At 44.9% G+C, this 18266-nt stretch overlaps 1 protein-coding gene and 1 long non-coding RNA gene across 3 annotated transcripts in view; one reads left to right on the plus strand and one right to left on the minus strand.

The window, feature by feature from the left end:
• Positions 1-18244, plus strand: part of LOC142256482 (uncharacterized) — a 139230-nt gene extending 120986 nt beyond the window's left edge. The window contains exons 4-6 of the long non-coding RNA XR_012727528.1: positions 6188-6269; positions 10590-10886; positions 17058-18244. This is a non-coding gene — a long non-coding RNA (uncharacterized LOC142256482). The remainder of the gene's footprint in view (positions 1-6187; positions 6270-10589; positions 10887-17057) is intronic.
• The window catches only part of HSD17B14 (hydroxysteroid 17-beta dehydrogenase 14), a 46868-nt gene that overhangs the window by 2086 nt on the left and 26516 nt on the right, over positions 1-18266 (minus strand). The window contains exons 8-9 of one of the 2 annotated variants that reach the window (XR_012727527.1): positions 6167-6263; positions 3175-3643 (exon numbers count right to left, since the gene is read on the minus strand). Coding sequence is in view for 1 of the 2 variants with exons in the window: in XM_075328191.1 (XP_075184306.1) it covers positions 3479-3643; positions 6167-6263 (262 nt within the window). In the remaining variant the exon portion in view is untranslated. Of the gene's footprint in view, positions 1-1810; positions 3644-6166; positions 6264-18266 lie in introns of those variants that run through there. The other variant, XM_075328191.1, reaches the window with a different exon arrangement.

Consider the following 18266-nt stretch of genomic DNA (forward strand, 5'->3'; position numbering starts at 1 on the left):
GCACAGCAGGAGCCCCCACACAGCCTCCTATGCACAGCAGGAGCCCCCACACAGCCTCCTATGCACAGCAGGAGCCCCCACACAGCCTCCTATGCACAGCAGGAGCCCCCACACAGCCTCCTATGCACAGGAGGAGCCCCCACACAGCCTCCTATGCACAGCAGGAGCCCCCACACAGCCTCCTATGCACAGCAGGAGCCCCCACACAGCCTTCTACGCACAGGAGCCCCCACACAGCCTCCTACACACAGCAGGAGCCCCCACACAGCATCCTATGAACAGCAGGAGCCCCCACACAGCCTCCTATACACAGCAGGAGCCTTCACACAGGCTCCCATAGACAGCAGGGGCCCCCACATAGCCTCTTATATACAACAGGAGCCCCCACAGATTATCACCTAATCGTGATTCCCAGCACCGCAGCCTCCGTCTTCTCTTCTATGGTGGCCTGCGGAGGCAGCACGATGCAATGATGTCACTGCACTGCCCTGCAGCGCCTGCAGCGGTCTGTGGCTTCGGAGACGGGCAGTGATAGAGCATGGAGCTCCCTGCTCTATCACAGGATTGAACTGTATCGGGGTGACGCTGACATGGTTCAGTGCGGTGGTTGCAAAAGATTCGGGGCTCCGGCCAATAAGTTCTGGGCCGGAGCTCCGGATCTTTGATGCCAGCGGTGCCCCTGCCGGCGGGTCCCTTTTATGTCCAGTTGGAGAACCCTCTGGGGCATTGACTGGTGTCTGTGTGCCAGACCGACGCTGGATAGATGATAGATAGACAAATAGATAGACAGATCGATAGATAGATAATAGAAAGATAGATAGAGAGATAGAGAGAGATAGATAGAGAGATATATGATAGATAGATAGATAATAGAGATACATAGATATAGACAGATATATAATAGAGAGATAGGCAGACAGACAGATAATAAACAGACAGACAGCTAGACATTGCACACTATACAGGACACACATGTTATATATAACACACACAGACAGCACATAATATATTACAGATGACACACAGCACATTATACTCAGTCACTTCCTGGCTTCCTTGAGGATTTCAGTGTAGCTCTTGTAACAGCATCTCCGGCAGTGCTGCCTCCCCTCCCCCTCTCTCTGGTAAAGACGGGAGGAGAGAGGACACAGAGCCGAGAGCAGGTGAGGGCGCCCCCTGCTGGAGGCTCTGCAGAGCGGGAGGAGACCAGACACAGGGCACAGAGGAGGGGGAGGGGGGCTCCCTGCTGGAGGCTGTGCAGAGCGGGAGGAGACCAGACACAGGGCACAGAGGAGGGGCGCTCCCTGCTGGAGGCTGTGCAGAGCGGGAGGAGACCAGACACAGGGCACAGAGGAGGGGGGAGGGGCGCTCCCTGCTGGAGCCTGTGCAGGGAGCGGCAAAATTAAAGTATACAGCTGCTCCCTGGGCATCCCTGTCTGCTGCCTGCCGGCGCCCAGTGCGACCGCACCACTCGCACATAGGTAAAGCTGGCTATGTTGATGACACTCGTTTCAAACTATCGAACTGCACTAGGTTGACATCAGTCCGATGTTTTGCACTCACCCGTAGACTTGAATCGTTGTGCACCGTCCGATATACAGGTCATGGCAAAGTATTCAGACCCTTGGCATCTGAAAAGATGATAATATACAGCAAGCTTTCGAGACTGCTCAGGTCTCTTCATCTGGCTCAGTAGCCTGATGAAGAGAGCTGCGTAGTCTCGAAAGCTTGCTATATATTACCATCTTTTCTGTTAGCCATTAAAAGGTATCAACCACTGAGGACTCTCAGTTCTTTTAAACAATTTTTTTACTTCGCATAGAGACGTCACTGGTAAGTCAGTGTATTACATGTTAACGCACACACACTAAATAGTATATACAGAGCTCCTGTGTATAATGATGTCACCGGTGATCCCAGTATTACCTATAAACTATATGCAGAGCTCATGTGTATTATGTCAACGGTGATCATATTATTACCTGTACACTATATACAGAGCTGCTGTGTACAATAGTGGTAATATTTGTCCTATTAATATTGTGGTTTCTATTCATGATCAGTATTGTATTATTCGGTCATGATGTGGTGATATGATGTGGTCTGGTCATGGTGTGCCTATATTTGTCTGTTGCACGTGATATTATTCAGTCAGTGTGGTATTAATATGTGGCTGGTCATGGTGTGATTGTATTTGTCTGTTTATATGTGGTATTTTTTGGCGACTATGTGATTGTAATATGAGGTCTGGTCACTGTGTAGCGGTATTTTTTCCTTTTATGTGGTATTATTGGTCTTTGTATAGTGGATTGTGTTATGTATAGAGGTAATTTGTTAGTTCTCATATTAATTAGGAGAAGATTATTTTCATTAGAGATTACATGCTTGACAGTTTAACCCCTCCATGTTCTGTGACTATTACATAGCGATAGAGATGCACGTACAGAGGTTCCAGGATAAGTGATAACTTATTGATCAATAGCCTGCACCGATCATCAGCATGGGGAACCTTTATTCCCAGTAGGTGTGTACAACTCGATCACTGATCCATTCATTCCCTCACTGGCTGTATTTGGCTTTTTCTGGCCGCCTCAAAGAGGATTCCACCGATTGATAAGTTGTCACTGATCCTGTGGATTGGTGATCACTTATTTTCACCAAAGAATCCCTTTAATTCCAACTACTGTAATTGTACGTCGTAGTTATGATGTGTGCACAGTTGATGTGAAGGAGCCTCCTATATGTGCTTTGCTTATATCCCCTCGCTTGTTGCTGGGATGGGAGGGAGGGAATAGGGCCATATCAAATATTCTCCATCTGTGGCTTCTATCCAGTTGTCTTTTTGAAGATTTAGTGAGGCATTTAGACTACGGGTTTCTTGTATGTTCATATTATATTTGTAGAAAACATAACACTTTTTAAGCATACCTGTCCCTTCATACACAAACTATATAAAAGCATGATCTTACTTTCATCGCCCCTCATAACATGTTTAAATGACTTGTGATTCACAGAAATGTCCAGGAACAGTCCAAATTTCTCCATCAGCTTTCCCTGCAGAACTATAGGTGCTGGAACGTCCTTTCACTTTATTTACCGTTATGCATTGCTCCTGCAATTGTCCAATGGAATGTCTGCACAAATAATAAACCACAGGTAGTAGCCAACATTTACCTGGATTCCCTACTAATGGTTTATGTTCCCTATCCTGAGCTGCTGCCCCATGGACTGTCGTCATCGTATCCTGGCATGTTGAGAGTTGTGGTTTCTCAGAATCTGTGGATCAAGTTGTTATAGTTGGTGTTGGGGAAGGTTGCATAATTTTCATCTCTAATACATTGATATCGCTCCAAAGACACATGGGCGTACGTCTGCAGAACATTTCTAAGGGAACTTGTGCAAACTTGTCTTCAAACCTTCCAGCAGAGAAGTTTATTAGGTTCCATATGGATGGAAGGACATTAGAGTCTATTAGCCGTCAGTGATAAATGCTGCTCCGTGTCTTCTGCTGGGTCTTATTGGCGTAATTGAGTTCAGCTCCACCTGTTAGGAGAATATCGATACCTGTGCAGAATGTGCCCTCTGCTGCCAGGAAGAGCGCGGCATTGGCACACTCCTCCGCTGTCCCCATACGACCCAGCAGCTGAAATCAAAGAAATCAGAAGGAACACATGAGAGATGGGAGCGGCATTGGGTAAACAGGAACGCTAACTAAAGTTTTATACAGGAATCATGGCCAAATTGTAATCAGATGAGCAGAAGCAGTCGACTAATGCGTGAGCGTGCACACAGTGGTGTACAGTCCCAGTTATAATGACCTGAGTGTGCACACAGTGGTGTACAGTCCCAGTTCTATTGCTGTGCGTGCCCACGGTGGTGTACAGTCCCAGTTCTATTGATGTGCGTGCCCACGGTGGTGTACAGTCCCAGTTCTATTGATGTGCGTGCACACGGTGGTGTACAGTCCCAGTTCTATTGCTGTGCGTGCACACGGTGGTGTACAGTCGCAGTTCTATTGATGTGCGTGCACACGGTGGTGTACAGTCCCAGTTCTATTGCTGTGCGTGCCCACGGTGGTGTACAGTCCCAGTTCTATTGATGTGCGTGCACACGGTGGTGTACAGTCGCAGTTCTATTGATGTGCGTGCCCACGGTGGTGTACAGTCCCAGTTCTATTGATGTGCGTGCACACGGTGGTGTACAGTCCCAGTTCTATTGCTGTGCGTGCACACGGTGGTGTACAGTCCTAGTTCTATTGATGTGCATGCACACGGTGGTGTACAGTCCCAGTTCTATTAATGTGCATGCACACGGTGGTGTACAGTCCCACTTTTTTTGATGTGCATGCACACGGTGGTGTACAGTCCCACTTTTTTTGATGTGCATGCACACGGTGGTGTACAGTCCCACTTTTTTTGATGTGCGTGCACACGGTGGTGTACAGTCGCAGTTCTATTGATGTGCGTGCCCACGGTGGTGTACAGTCCCAGTTCTATTGATGTGCGTGCCCACGGTGGTGTACAGTCCAAGTTCTAATGACCTGAGTGTACACACAGTGGTGTACAGACCCACTTCTATTGATGTGCGTGCACACAGTGGTATACAATCCCATTACTATTGACATGAACGTGCACACAGTGGTGTACAGACCCACTTCTATGATGTGCGTGCACACAGTGGTATACAGTCCCAGTTCTGTTGACATGAACGTGCACACAGTGGTATACAATCCCATTACTATTGACATGAACGTGCACACAGTGGTATACAGTCCCATTACTATTGACATGAGCGTGCACACAGTGGTATACAGTCCCAGTTCTATTGATATGAGCGTGCACACAGTGATATACAGTCCCAGTTCTGTTGACATGAACGTGCACACAGTGGTATACAGTCCCATTACTATTGACATGAGCGTGCACACAGTGGTATACAGTCCCAGTTCTATTGATATGAGCGTGCACACAGTGGTATACAGTCCCAGTTCTGTTGACATGAGCGTGCACACAGTGGTATACAGTCCCAGTTCTGTTGACATGAGCGTGCACACAGTGGTATAAAGTCCTATTGCAGTTGACATGAATGTGCACACAGTGGGGTACAGACCCACGTCTGTTGAGCTGAGTGCTTCTGCCTCGTTGTTTGAGTGATCTATGGGGGTCTCAGAGCCTGGACCTCCCCACTGATCACCATTGCTGCAGTATATCGATAATCTTTTCATATTTTAGTCCCACTTTAAATTCTCCAATGACCGTTTATACATAGGCCAGTCATCAGATTATAGACTATTTTAGAAGTCTGTACTCTGTGACCCTTTCACAGTTTAAGGGATTGTCCAGGAATACAAAGCTGATGGCCTATTAGAGTTGGAATTCGACTTTCAGCACCCGCGACGTGGTCCAAAATACTACCTCTCCTTTAGTGTTTGCCAGGCATTACCCTATAAGATTTGTTATAGTCGGTGCTGTCTATTCAACTCCCACCAAGTAGACGCCATCAATTTTGGAGTCCTAGAAAATGCCTTTAAAGGGGACGTATTATCAGACAATGACCTATTGTTTAAGGTTTTTGCCCCAAATGTGTTTTTCTTATTATGATTATTATTCTTCTTGCTATTTTTACACTAGTCACCTGGGCTATTTTAGACTCTTAACCCCCTATAGTCTCAGGATAAAATCCATGTACATTAGCCACAATAGTCAGACCCTGACCCTATCTTTTGTATTGAAGCATCTAATGTGCGTGTAAAAGTCATTGTAAAGGGATGGAAAGCAGAAAGAGCTGTCACATCACTTATTAAGATCGTATGTAATCAGCTATAGAGGTGGTATCTGTCATTGTAATCCTGCCTCTGCTGGTAAGGAGCCTGCTGAAAACTCTCTCTGAAATCAGGCTGAAAACTGCAAGATTACTATTTTATTTTCTTTAATAAAGATCACGATATGAAAAATCAACATTGCCAAATAAAAAAAAAATTGAATAGGCGATTAGAAACACTGAATATTCTCTATACACAGCCACCCCACCGGTCTGTCTACAATGGGACACAAAGGATACTAAGATTTTTAAAGACTCTTTACTCCAGGAACATTAATAAAATCTTACAGCCTGACAAGCCGCATGGTTTCTTTACATTTTTTGATTATTGTCACTGAAATTTTACCTGTGCATCCTTTCCTCCCAGGATCATGGCATCCGGATCAGTGGAATGACTGGATAACTCCTTCCACAGTGGTGTCCATATGTTTCCAGGAGATATGCTGAAGGTACAGTATACAATGAGGTTTAATGTACCATATATACACAATTGTCCCAACAGCACCATACAGTGCCTTGCGAAAGTATTCAGCCCCCTTGAATTTTCCACCCTTTTCCCACATTTCAGGCTTCAAACATAAAGATAAAAGTTTTAATGTTATGATGAAGAATCAACAAGTGGGACACAATTGTGAAGTGGAACGAAATTTATTGCTTATTTTAAACTTTTATAAAAAAATAAACTGAAAATTGGGACGTGCAAAATTATTCGTCCCCTGTAAGTTAATACTTTGTAGCGCACCCTTTTGCTGCGATTACAGCTGCAGTCACTTGGGGTATGTCTCTATCAGTTTTGCACATCGAGAGACTGAAATTCTCGCCCATTCTTCAATTGTAAACAGCTGGAGCTGAGTGAGGTTGGATGGAGAGCGTTTGTGAACAGCAGTTTTCAGCTCTTTCCACAGATTCTCGATTGGGTTCAGGTCTGGACTGTGACTTGGCCATTCTAACACCTGGATACGTTTATTTGTGAACCATTCCATTGGAGATTTTGCTTTATGTTTGGGATCATTGTCTTGTTGAAAGACAAATCTCCGTCCCAGTCTCAGGTCTTTTGCAGACTCCAACAAGTTTTCTTCAAGAATGGTCCTGTATATGGCTCCATCCATCTTCCCATCAATTTTAACCATCTTCCCTGTCACTGCTGAAGAAATATATCAGATAGCAGTAGAAAAGCAGGTTTAAATACCGCGCCAAACCACAGGAGTCCAGATGATGTTAGTAAAATTCTTCCCTTTATTTTCACAGGTCTACGCGTTTCGAGGACATATCCGTCCTCTTCCTCAGGACAATGTACAGAGAATACTATAGCAGAGAGGGGGCAGCAGGCTCCCATATATATGTTATAAACAAGCCACGTATTCACTATTTGCGTCATCACCCTCCCCGTGACTCATGGACACGTGGGGAGTGGATAAAGTTTTGAATGTTGAAGAAAAGGAAAAAAAGAAGGAAAAAAAGAGGAAACGAGGAAAAAAACGAGAAAAGGGGAAAAAAAAAGATGTAGTGGAATTGTGCTGATAGAAGGGCAAAAATGATGATATATATAAATATATACCGTATATGTGTTCGGTGGTGAATGCAACGTAATAGGAAAAAGGAGCGGACATGGTAGAAAAAAGATGTAAATATGTATGTAAGTGTTTGTGAAATGAAGGAATAAGATCAAATAAACGATCAACTGAAAAGACAGTGTGTGGTGATTATTTATATTGTGAAAATTATTTGATCTTATTACTTAATTTCACAAACACTTACATACATATTTACATCTCTTTTTTCTACCATGTTCGCTCCTTTTTCCTATTACGTTGCATTCACCACCGTACACATATATATATTTATATATATCATCATTTTTGTCCTTCTATCAGCACAATTCCACTACATCTTTTTTTTCCCCTTTTCTCGTTTTTTTCCTCTTGTTTCCTCTTTTTTCCTTCTTTTTTTCCTTCTCTTCAACATTCAGAACTTTATCCACTCCCCACGTGTCCATGAGTCACGTGGAGGGTGATGATGCAGATGATGCAAATAGTGAATACGTGGCTTGTTTGTAACATATATATGGGAGCCTGCGGCCCCCTCTCTGCTATAGTATTCTCTGTCCATTGTCCTGAGGAAGAGGACGGATATGTCCTCGAAACGCGTAGACCTGTGAAAATAAAGGGAAGAATTTTACTAACATAATCTGGACTCCTGTGGTTTGGCGCGGTATTTAAACCTGCTTTTCTCCTGCTATCTGATATACCTCTTCATTGCGGGACTGCTGCCTTCCACGCTACTTATACGCTTGTTAAGGGGTTGTGACTGGCACAACCCTACCAGGTGAGTGCTTTTATTTGCATTCACCCCCTTGTGTCATACCGGGTAAGACCCTATTGCGCCTTCTTTCCACAGCTCCTTTTGACTGCTGAAGAAAAGCAGGCCCAAACCATGATGCTGCCACCACCATGTTTGACAGTGGGGATGGTGTGTTCAGGGTGATGAGCTGTGTTATTTTTACACCAAACATATCGTTTGGCATTGTGCCCAAATAGTTCGATTTTGGTTTCATCTGACCAGAGCACCGTCTTCCACATGTTTGGTGTCTCCCAGGTGGCTTGTGGCAAACTTTAAACAACTCTTTTTATGGATATCTTTGAGAAATGGCTTTCTCCTTGCCACTCTTCCTTAACCCCTTAACGACCCATGACGTACTAGATACGTCATGGATCGTGTGCCGGTAAGCCCCGCCCCCTGCCGCCGGCAGGCGGCGGCGAGACGCGCACATATCAGCTGTTATCAACAGCTGATATGTGTGCCTGCTAGCCGCGGGTGGAATCGCTTCCACCTGCGGCCATTAACCCCTTACATTTCGCTGCCAAAGTCTTGGCAGCGATATGTATATGGGCGCCGCCATGACAGTGACTTACCCCGCCCCCACCGGAAGTCACGTGACATGATCACGTGACTTTCGGCGGATGCCATGGTAGCACAGGGTCATGTGATGACGCCTGTAGCTAACATGAGTCACTTCCTCTCAATGCCGGAATACAGCCGGCATTGAAAGTGAAGCAGCAAATCTGCAGTTCTCAGCTCTGTAGCTGAGATCTGCAGATAGTGCAGAGCGATCGCATTGCTGATCGCAATAGCCCCCTAGGGGGACTAGTAAAATAAAAAAAAAAAAGTAAAAAAAAAAGTTTTAAAAAATTAAAAAAAAATAAAAAAACCTAAAAGTTCAAATCATCCCCCTTTCACCCCATTGAAAATTAAAGGGTTAAAAAAATAAAAAATACACACATATTTGGTATCGCCACGTTCAGAAATGCCCAATCTATCAAAATATAAAATCAATGAATCTGATCAGTAAACGGCGTAGCGGCAAAAAAATTCCAAACGCCAAAATTACGTTTTTTGGTTGCCGCAAATTTTCGCAAAATGCAATAACAGGCGATCAAAACGTAGCATCTGCGCAAAAATGGTACCGTTAAGAACGTCAGGTCGAGACGCAAAAAATAAGCCATCACTGTGCCTCAGATCCTGAAAAATGAGAACGCTACGGGTTTTGGAAAATGGCGCAAAGCGTGCGCCACGTTTTTTGGACAAGCTTGTGAATTTTTTTTAACCCCTTAGATACAAGTAAACCTATACATGTTTGGTGTCTACAAACTCGCACCGACCTGAGGCATCATACCCACGCATCAGTTTTACCATATAGTGAACACGGTGAATAAAATATCCCAAAAACTATTGTACAATCCCACTTTTTTTGCAATTTTTCCGCACTTGGAATTTTTTTGCCGTTTTCCAGTACACTATATGGTAAAACTTATGGTTTCATTTAAAAGTACAACTCGTCCCGCAAAAAACAAGCCCTCATATGGCAAGATTGATGGAAAAATAAAAAAGTTACGCCTCTCGGAAGAAGGGGAGCAAAAAACAAAAACGCAAAAACGGAAAGTGCCCGGGGGCTGAAGGGGTTAAAGGCCAGATTTGTGCAGTGTACGACTGATTGTTGTCCTAAGGACAGAATCTCCCACCTCATCTCTGTAGTTCATCCAGAGTGATCATGGGCCTCTTGGCTGCTTCTCTGATCAGTCTTCTCCTTGTTTGAGATGAAAGTTTGGATGGTCGGCCGGGTCTTGGTAGATTTGCAGTGGTATGATACTCCTTCCATTTCAATATGATCACTTGCACAGTGCTCCTTGGGATGTTTAAAGTTTTGGAAATCTTTTTGTAACCAAATCCGGCTTTAATCTTCTCCACAACAGTATCATGGACCTGCCTGTTGAGTTGCTTGGTCTTCATGATGCTATCTGTGCTTTAAACAGAACACGGAGACTATCACAGAGCAGGGACATTTATACGGAGACTTGATTACACACAGGGGATTATATTTATCATCATCAGTCATTTAGGACAACATTGGATCATTCAGAGATCCTCAATGAACTTCTGGAGTGAGTTTGCTGCACTGAAAGTAAAGGGGATGAATAATATTGCACGACCCACTCTTCAGTTATTTGTTTAAAAAAGTTAAAATTAAGCAATACATTTCTTTCAACTTCACAATTGTGTCCCACTTGTTGTGGATTCTTCACCATAACATTAACATTTTTATCTTTGTTTGAAACCTGAAATGTGGGAAAAGGCTGAAAAATTCAAGGGGGACGAATACTTTTGCAAGGCACTGTATACAGCTGGTGAAATAAGTATTGAACATGTCATCAATTTTCTAAGTAAATATATTTCTTTAGGTGATATTGAGATGAATTTCTCACCAAATGTAGGTAACAACCTATCCAATCCACACAGGAAATGAAATCAAACTATAGATGTCCATAAATGTACTGATGTGAAATGACACAAGGAAAAAGTATTGAACACATGAAGAAAGAGAGGTGCAAAAAGCCCATGGAAAGTCATGACACCAGCTGAAATGCATCAGTAATTAGGAAGCAATGCTGCCACTTAGTGAAAAATAATATCAACTGGTTAAACTACGATACAGTAGAGCCGGTCTGGGAGGACAGTATAGGGGTCTTTTTTCTTACACCGCCCTGAACCCATTACGTTTTAGGCAAAAGGTAATTTTTTTCTAATATTACTTAACCTCATAACGACGGCCGTACGACTTAAAGCGGCGGCAAAACAGGGTACTTATTCTGTTCCGCCGCTTTAAAGCGTCGGTCCGAAAAAACCCTGTAGCGCCCCCCAGCGACCGAAAATCTTGGGGGTTTCAGCTAGCTGAGACCCCCCAGATTATGAATCGGGGTGTTTTCTTTGGACCCCGATAATGTGATCGCCAGTATACACCGTATACTGACGATCACAAAAAAAAAAAAAGAAATGGCCGGTAAAACTGATTTCTTTTTCATCTGACGTGATCAAACATGTCAGATGACAAAGAAATATAAACCCCTAGTGCCCCCAAAACCCCCGGTACCGGAGAGTCCCCCCCTACCCTCCTCCGGAAGATTCAAAATGGCGCCGAAGCGCACCGAAAACTGCCGCCGGCTCTGCATTCATTTCCCTCCGATCTGACATGATCAAACATTTCAGATCGCAGGGAAATGTCCTCCCCCTGACCCCTCCTCTGGTCCCCCGGAGCCCCCTCCGGTTCTCCAGAGCCGCCCCCCTTCCCCCCTCCGGAGCATGCAAGATGGCGGCGCGCAGCACACAGTAGTGTGTGGCCGCTTTCATCCTGCTCTTTCTGCCGCATGTGACACGTCACATGCGACAGAAAAGTTGTCCCCAGGTTCCGCCAGGTCTCCTGCCTTCAGCCCCCGGTCTTCCCGTTACCTGGCTGCTGCTCCGTCCCCGCGATCACTCCGCCTCCTTCTGGAAAGCTGGCGGCGCATGTGCAGACAGCGGCTGTCAGCTGGATCCTTGCAAGCAGGGACGCTGACCTCACTGCTGCACATGCTGCTGCACTGTGGACCGGGGAAGAGTGAGTGCAGTAATCTGCAGCCACACTCCTCACATGGAGAGCCTGCTGTTCTAGAAAATGGGGGGTACGTTCTGTGAGCGTGCCCCTCATATTCTGGAGTGAGATTACTGCAGGTCACTCTGCCCTAGGTTGGACCGGGGCAGTGTGAGTGCAGTATTCTCAGATTACTGCACCCACACTGCTCATGGAGAGCTTGCTCTTCCAGAAAATGGGGGATACGTTCCCTGAAAGTGCCCCCCATATTCTAGAAGGTCCAGAGTCGTCGAGGGACCTCCAAAATATATTACAGCGACCGGAATTTGTTTATTTTCAATAAATTGGTGAAAGAGGGAATGTTTCAGGGAGTTTTTTTTCAAATAAATTTTTTTTTGTCTTTATTTTTTTCTATTACTGACTGGGTTAGTGATGTCGGGTATCTGTTTAGATGCCGTGACATCACTAACGCCAGGGCTTGATGCCAGGTGACATTACAGCTGGTATCAACCCCGTATATTACCCCGTTTGCCACCGCACCAGGGCGCGGGATGAGCTGAGGCGAAGCGCCAGGATTGGCGCATCTAATGAATGCGCCACTTCTGGGGCGGCTGCGGCCTGCTATTTTTAGGCTAGGAAGAGTCCAATAACCATGGCTCTTCTCACCCTGACAATACCACATAAGCAAGGATGATTGGCCTTAGGGAGATCAACATCCAGCACCACGGAGACACCATCACGGGTTTCTCAACGCAGTGATTCTAGAACAAGGCCCCCTGGGAAAATATGCAAAACAGGAGAATACCAGACCCCAGCTGTCCGCTTCACCTTGGCTGGTGATCTAATTTGGGGGGGACCCCACGTTTGTTTGTTTGTTTTGTTTTCTTTAAAAAAAAAAAACGCCTGGGGAGACCTCCAAATTGATCACCAGCCAATGTGAAGCTGTCAGCTGTGGTTTGCAGGCTACAGCTGTCTGCTTTACCCTAGCTGGGTAAAAATAGGGGGGACCCCACGTCGTTTATTTTAAATTCTTTATTTTTAAGTGAAAACCTTCAACATAACATAATACAGTTCTTATGACCAATCAGGCCAATTTGCACTACAATACATATATCATTAACAAGATGCCAAACGGGAAATATATATTTGTATCTTGCTGAATCACGTTCCTTCATATATCTCCTCCCGGGTTCCTGATAAGTCTAGGTTCCACCACATTTTTGCTTTAATACAGATTCACATTAAAACAGATAACGAAGGTGACTCACAAATACATGTGAAACAAGAAAGATAGAAAGGCTAGAGAAGAAAGAGAAGTTATTAGGCAATCAGTGTGAGAAGAATAGAAAAGTAGGAAGAAAAATGGGAGGGGGAGGGGAAGAGAGGGGGGGGGGAGAGGGAGGAAATCGGGGGGGGGGGGGGTAGGGAGGGGAATTCAGCTAAGTGTTGCAAACTGCGGTTCCATCGGCAGCCACATCGCCCCCCACCAGGACGCTATATTCCTCTGAATGTTGGAAGTCCAACCATTCTCGCCAAGTGGACCAGAATTTCTCATATGTATCATGCAGCGAGGAGGTTAAATCCTCCATGTACATGAGGTCATTGACCTTATTGATCCATTGGACCAACGTGGGAGGGGTCGTGCTCTTCCATCTTTCAGGTATGCATACTCTCGCAGCCATAATAAGGAATTTCCTCAAAGAATTCTTATAGGTTTTTTCAGGGACCCCACAGTGATGCAATAGGGCAGCAGCAGGTCCCAGCTCCTCGTCATTGCCAGTAACCTGGCGAATGGTGTCGGACACTCCCTTCCAGAAGGGCCGGATCGCCTCACACCCCCAAAACACATGTAAAATGTTACCCTCTGCTGTGCCACATCTCCAACATGTGGGGTCTACTGTTGGAAACATGACATGTAACCTGGAGGGTACTCTGTACCATCTGGATAACAGTTTATAGCTAGCCTCCTGGAACCTGGAGCTGATGGAAGATGTGTGTGCCAATCTGAAGATCCGTTCCCACTGTATTGGTGTCAGCTGAATACCCAAATCACATTCCCATTGTGAAGCAAACGGGGGAAGTTGTTGGTCAGGGGACGAAGACAAAAGTGAATAAACCACTGAAAGCGAATGTCGTATTGTGCCTGAACCCATACACAATTTTTCAAACTGTGTCTTAGGACGTTGAAAGTGGGTCCTAGCTGGGAGACTACTGAAAAAATGCGTCAATTGTAAGCATCTCCATAGACCCAGTGGGATGGGATCCTGTCTAACCCCCAAACCCTCCACCTGCGGCCAGTTGTCCCGAATCCCAAAGTCTTCCACCCGGTCCACCCCGCCCCGAACCCATGCCTGAAATACTGGGTCTGTTCTACCTGGTTCAAAAGCAGGATGGCTCAAGATCGGTGTCAGGCTCGAGTGTCTGGGTATCAACTCCGATTGCACCTTCCCAGTATTGCAGTATGTCACGGTTGGTCCGATAGTTGGATGTGATTTCAATCTTGCAGGGACCTCAGAGAGTACCCACGGTAATTTGTTGAGGGGTCACGTCGTTTATTTTAATTATTAATTTTTTGTGGGGCTAAATACAAGGCTAGGCACCCTTTAGTTCCACATGAAAGGCACTAAAGGGCGCCAGCTTAGAATATGCAGGGGGTGGGACGTTATATATGTTTGACATCTATCCATTCATCCATTGTAGCATTTTAGGCTGTGTGCCCACGATCAGGGTTTGCAGTGTTTTGGGCGCAGAGTGTTTTCCCTGCGTCCATAACGCTGCGTTGTGCAGTAGAAGCACAGTGGAAGGATTTTTAGAAATCCTATGCCTACTGTGCTTCTCTTCTCCGCAGCATAAACCGACCTGTGGTGCAGCTTCCCGAGCCTCAGCATGTCAATTTATGCTGCGGAGACAAGAGTGTTCTCTGCAGGTAGCATAGAGCTCCACAGCAGCCTGAACCCAAATCGTGGGCATGGGCAGCTGCGTTCTCCCGTGGACAACACTCACATCTCTGCAGGAAGGCTGACACTGTGTACTAGACGCCGTGTCGCTGGATCATGGCCACATAGCCTAAAAGTGAGAAATTTGTTGCTACAGCAACATTTTTGTGAAGTACCTGTGGATTCAAAATGTTTACTATACTCCTGAATAAAATCCAATTTCCAAAATGGGGTCACTTGTGGGGGGTGTCTGCTGTATAGGTACCCAAGGGGCCCTGCACATGTGTCATGGTGCCCGCAATTTATTTCAACTTTTCCAGAATTCAAATGGTGCTCCTTCCATTCCAAGCCCTCCCATTTATCCAAACAGAGGTTTTTGGCCACATGTGCGGTATCCCTGTGCTCATAAGACATTGGATAACAACCTGTTGGGTCCACGGTTTGTTGTTGCCTCTTGAAAAAGTAAGAAATATGATGCTAAAGCAACATTTTTGTGAAAAAAAATGAAAATTTTCAATATGGCAACCCAAGCTTATTAATTCTGTGAAGTACTCTTGGATTCAAACTGCTCACTATACACCTAGATAAAAGCCTTGAGGTGTCTTGTTTCCAGAATGGGGTCACTTGTGGGGGACCTCCACTGTTTAGGCACCTTAGGGGCTTTCCAAATGCAACATAGCGTCCGCTAATGATTCCAGCCAATTGTGCAGTCAAATGGCGCTCCTTCCCTTCCGAGCCCTGTTATGCGCCCAAAAAGTTGATTTCCACCACATATAAGGTATCACCAAACTCAGGAATAAGGTATCACCAAACTCAGGAGAAATTGCACAATAAATTTCATGGTGATTTTTTTCCTGTTACCCTTGTGAAAAAAAAGCTACCTGGTTGAAATAACAATTTTGTGGTAAAATTTTATTTTTTATTTTCAAGGCTCAACATTATAAAATTCTGTGAAGCACCTGGGGTTCGTTCAGGGTACTCACCAAACATCTAGATAAATTCCTTGAGGGGCCTAGTTTCCAAAATGGGGTCACTTGTGCGGGGTTTCTGCTGTTTAGGTACCTTAGGGGACCTCCAAATGTGACATGGTGCCCGCAATCTTTTTCAGCCAAATTTCCTTTCCAAAATTCAAATATTGTTCCTTCCGTTCCAAGCCCTCCCATTTATCCAAACAAAGGTTTCAGACCACATGTGAGGTATCGCCGCGCTCATAAAAAAAGTGGGTAACAAACCTTGAGGTCAAATTTTTGGAATTACCTCTTGAAAAAGTGAGAAAATTGATGCTAAAGCAACATTTTTGAGAAAATTATTAAAATTTTCAATATGACAACGTAACGTTAACAAAATCTGTGAAGTACCTGTGGATCCAAAATGCTCACTATACCCCTAGATAGAAGCCTTGAGGGGTCTAGTTTCCAAAATGGCGTCACTTGTGAGGGGTTTCTTCTGTTTAGGTACCTTAGCGGACCTGTAAATGCAACATGGTGCCCGCAATCTATTTCAGCCAAATTTGCTTTCCAAAATTCAAATATTGCTCCTTCTGTTCCAAGACCTCTCATTTGTCCAAACAGAGGTTTCTGACCACATGTGGGGTATCGGTGCGTTCATAAGAAAGTGGGGAACAAGTTTTGGGGTCCATTTTGTTGTGTTATTTCTTCTAAAAGTGAATAAATTTGTGTTAGAGCAACATTTTTAGGTAAAATTTAATTTTTGCTTTTTTTCATTCCACATTGCTTTTGTTCATGTGAAGCACCTGAAGGGTAAATAAACTTCTTGAATGTGGTTTTGAGTACTTTGGGGGGGTGCAGTTTTTAGAATGGTGTCACTTTTGGGTATTTTCTGTCATCTAGGCCTATTGAAGTCACTTCAAATGTGATGTGGTCCCTAAAAAAATGGTTTTGTAAATTTTGATGTAAAAATGAGAAATCGCTGATAAACTTTGAACTCTTCTAACTTCCTAACAAAAAAAAAAATTGTTTCCAAAATTGTGCTGATGTAAAGTAGACATGTGGGAAATGTTATTAACTATTTTGTGTCACAGAAATCTCTGGTTTAACGGTATACAAATTCAAAAGTTGAAAATTGCTAAATTTTCAAAATTTTTGCCAAAATTCAATTTTTTTTATAAATAAACACAAAAAATATTGTCCTAAATTTGGTACTAACATGAAGTCCAATATGTGACGAAAAAACAATCTCAGAATCATCGGGATCCGTTGAAGCGTTCCAGAGTTAAAACCTCATGAAGCGACACTGGTCAGAATTGCAAAATTTGGTCTGGTCATTAAGGTGAAAATTAGCTCCGTCTCTGCGCTATTATTGTTCTAAGTTTGTTGACCGTAACTTCACGATTAACAAGTGTTCCTTTTGTGTGTATAATTGCTCCTTTTTATTTACAGGAGGAGAATAACTACAGAGGATGGTCCTGTAAAAGTAACTCCCCGGTGTGTTCAGCTGTAGACGTGATCCCTTTCTTCCTCCAATCATAGGAAATGCTCCTGTCGAGCTTCTTCCATTGAGCCACGAGCCAAGCAAGCAATCCTAATATGAGGTTCTGTGGCAATATCCAGCCATTGATTCTCCAGCAAACAGTTTCTCCAGAACACCAGCCTCTACAGCTTTCTTGTAATCTCAAAATAACCACTCTGAGAATTTTTATTTCCTGGCCTTGTCTAACTCTCCCACTTACACTGTCCTCACAATGTGGTTTCATGGACTCCATTCCTAAGTCACTTTCTGGCTTCGCTTACTCACAATCCACCTCTGCCTTTCTTTGCCTTCTCACAGACTCTCCTGGTTCTCTGGTGGTCTCAGCCACACACTGAGGTATTTCCTGCGTTCATCTCCTTAACTCTTTTACCATCTGGCAATTTTTTTCTGCTTTTCGTTTTTCAGCGATCCACCCGCGCATATTAGCTGCACATATCCACTGATCTAATCAGCAAATGTGTGGCTGAGCTGGTAACCGGAAAGAGGCAACCCAAGACGTATAAATACATCCTAAGTCGTGAAGGGGGTTAAAGGCAATCTGTCAGCTGAATTTTCACCGTCAGAACTATTTATATGTGCATGTTGCTCTTTCAAAGACCTGTCCAGCAATACCTTTACCTAGACCAGACCTGGGCAAGGGGCGGCCCGCAGGCCACATCTGGCCCGCCTACTCTCTGTGACCAGTCCGCCTGGATCAGGGCATCCTTGCTGGCCGGTTAGTGATGAGGGCAATCTGAGCCTCCGGGAGACCCCTGGTCAGATCGCCCTCATCACATGCTGCGTGCCGGGCAGGGAGCGATCCTGCAGCTCCGCACAGTCAGTGCAGGCAGCGGAACGCAGGAATCTCTCCTCTGTTCCCTGCCCAACACCTTTCTCTGTGACACACGCACACCCTGATATCGTCAGTATGGCGCGCGCGTGTCATTTGAAAAGTTCCCACCCGGCAGGAGAAGATGCTGCAGCAGCCGGGGCCCGTACGGAGAGAAGCAGCGGCGGGGGCTCCTAAGAAAACAGCATCGGCACAGCCTGGGCATGTGAAAGAGAAGCAGCTCAGTGGGGAGCTCGTACGGAGGTGCCTGAGGAGAGGACAGTAAGAAGAGAGGTGAGGAGGTGAGTGG

Source organism: Anomaloglossus baeobatrachus, chromosome 11 (assembly GCF_048569485.1).
Source record: "Anomaloglossus baeobatrachus isolate aAnoBae1 chromosome 11, aAnoBae1.hap1, whole genome shotgun sequence".
Taxonomy (NCBI): Eukaryota; Metazoa; Chordata; class Amphibia; order Anura; family Aromobatidae; genus Anomaloglossus; species Anomaloglossus baeobatrachus.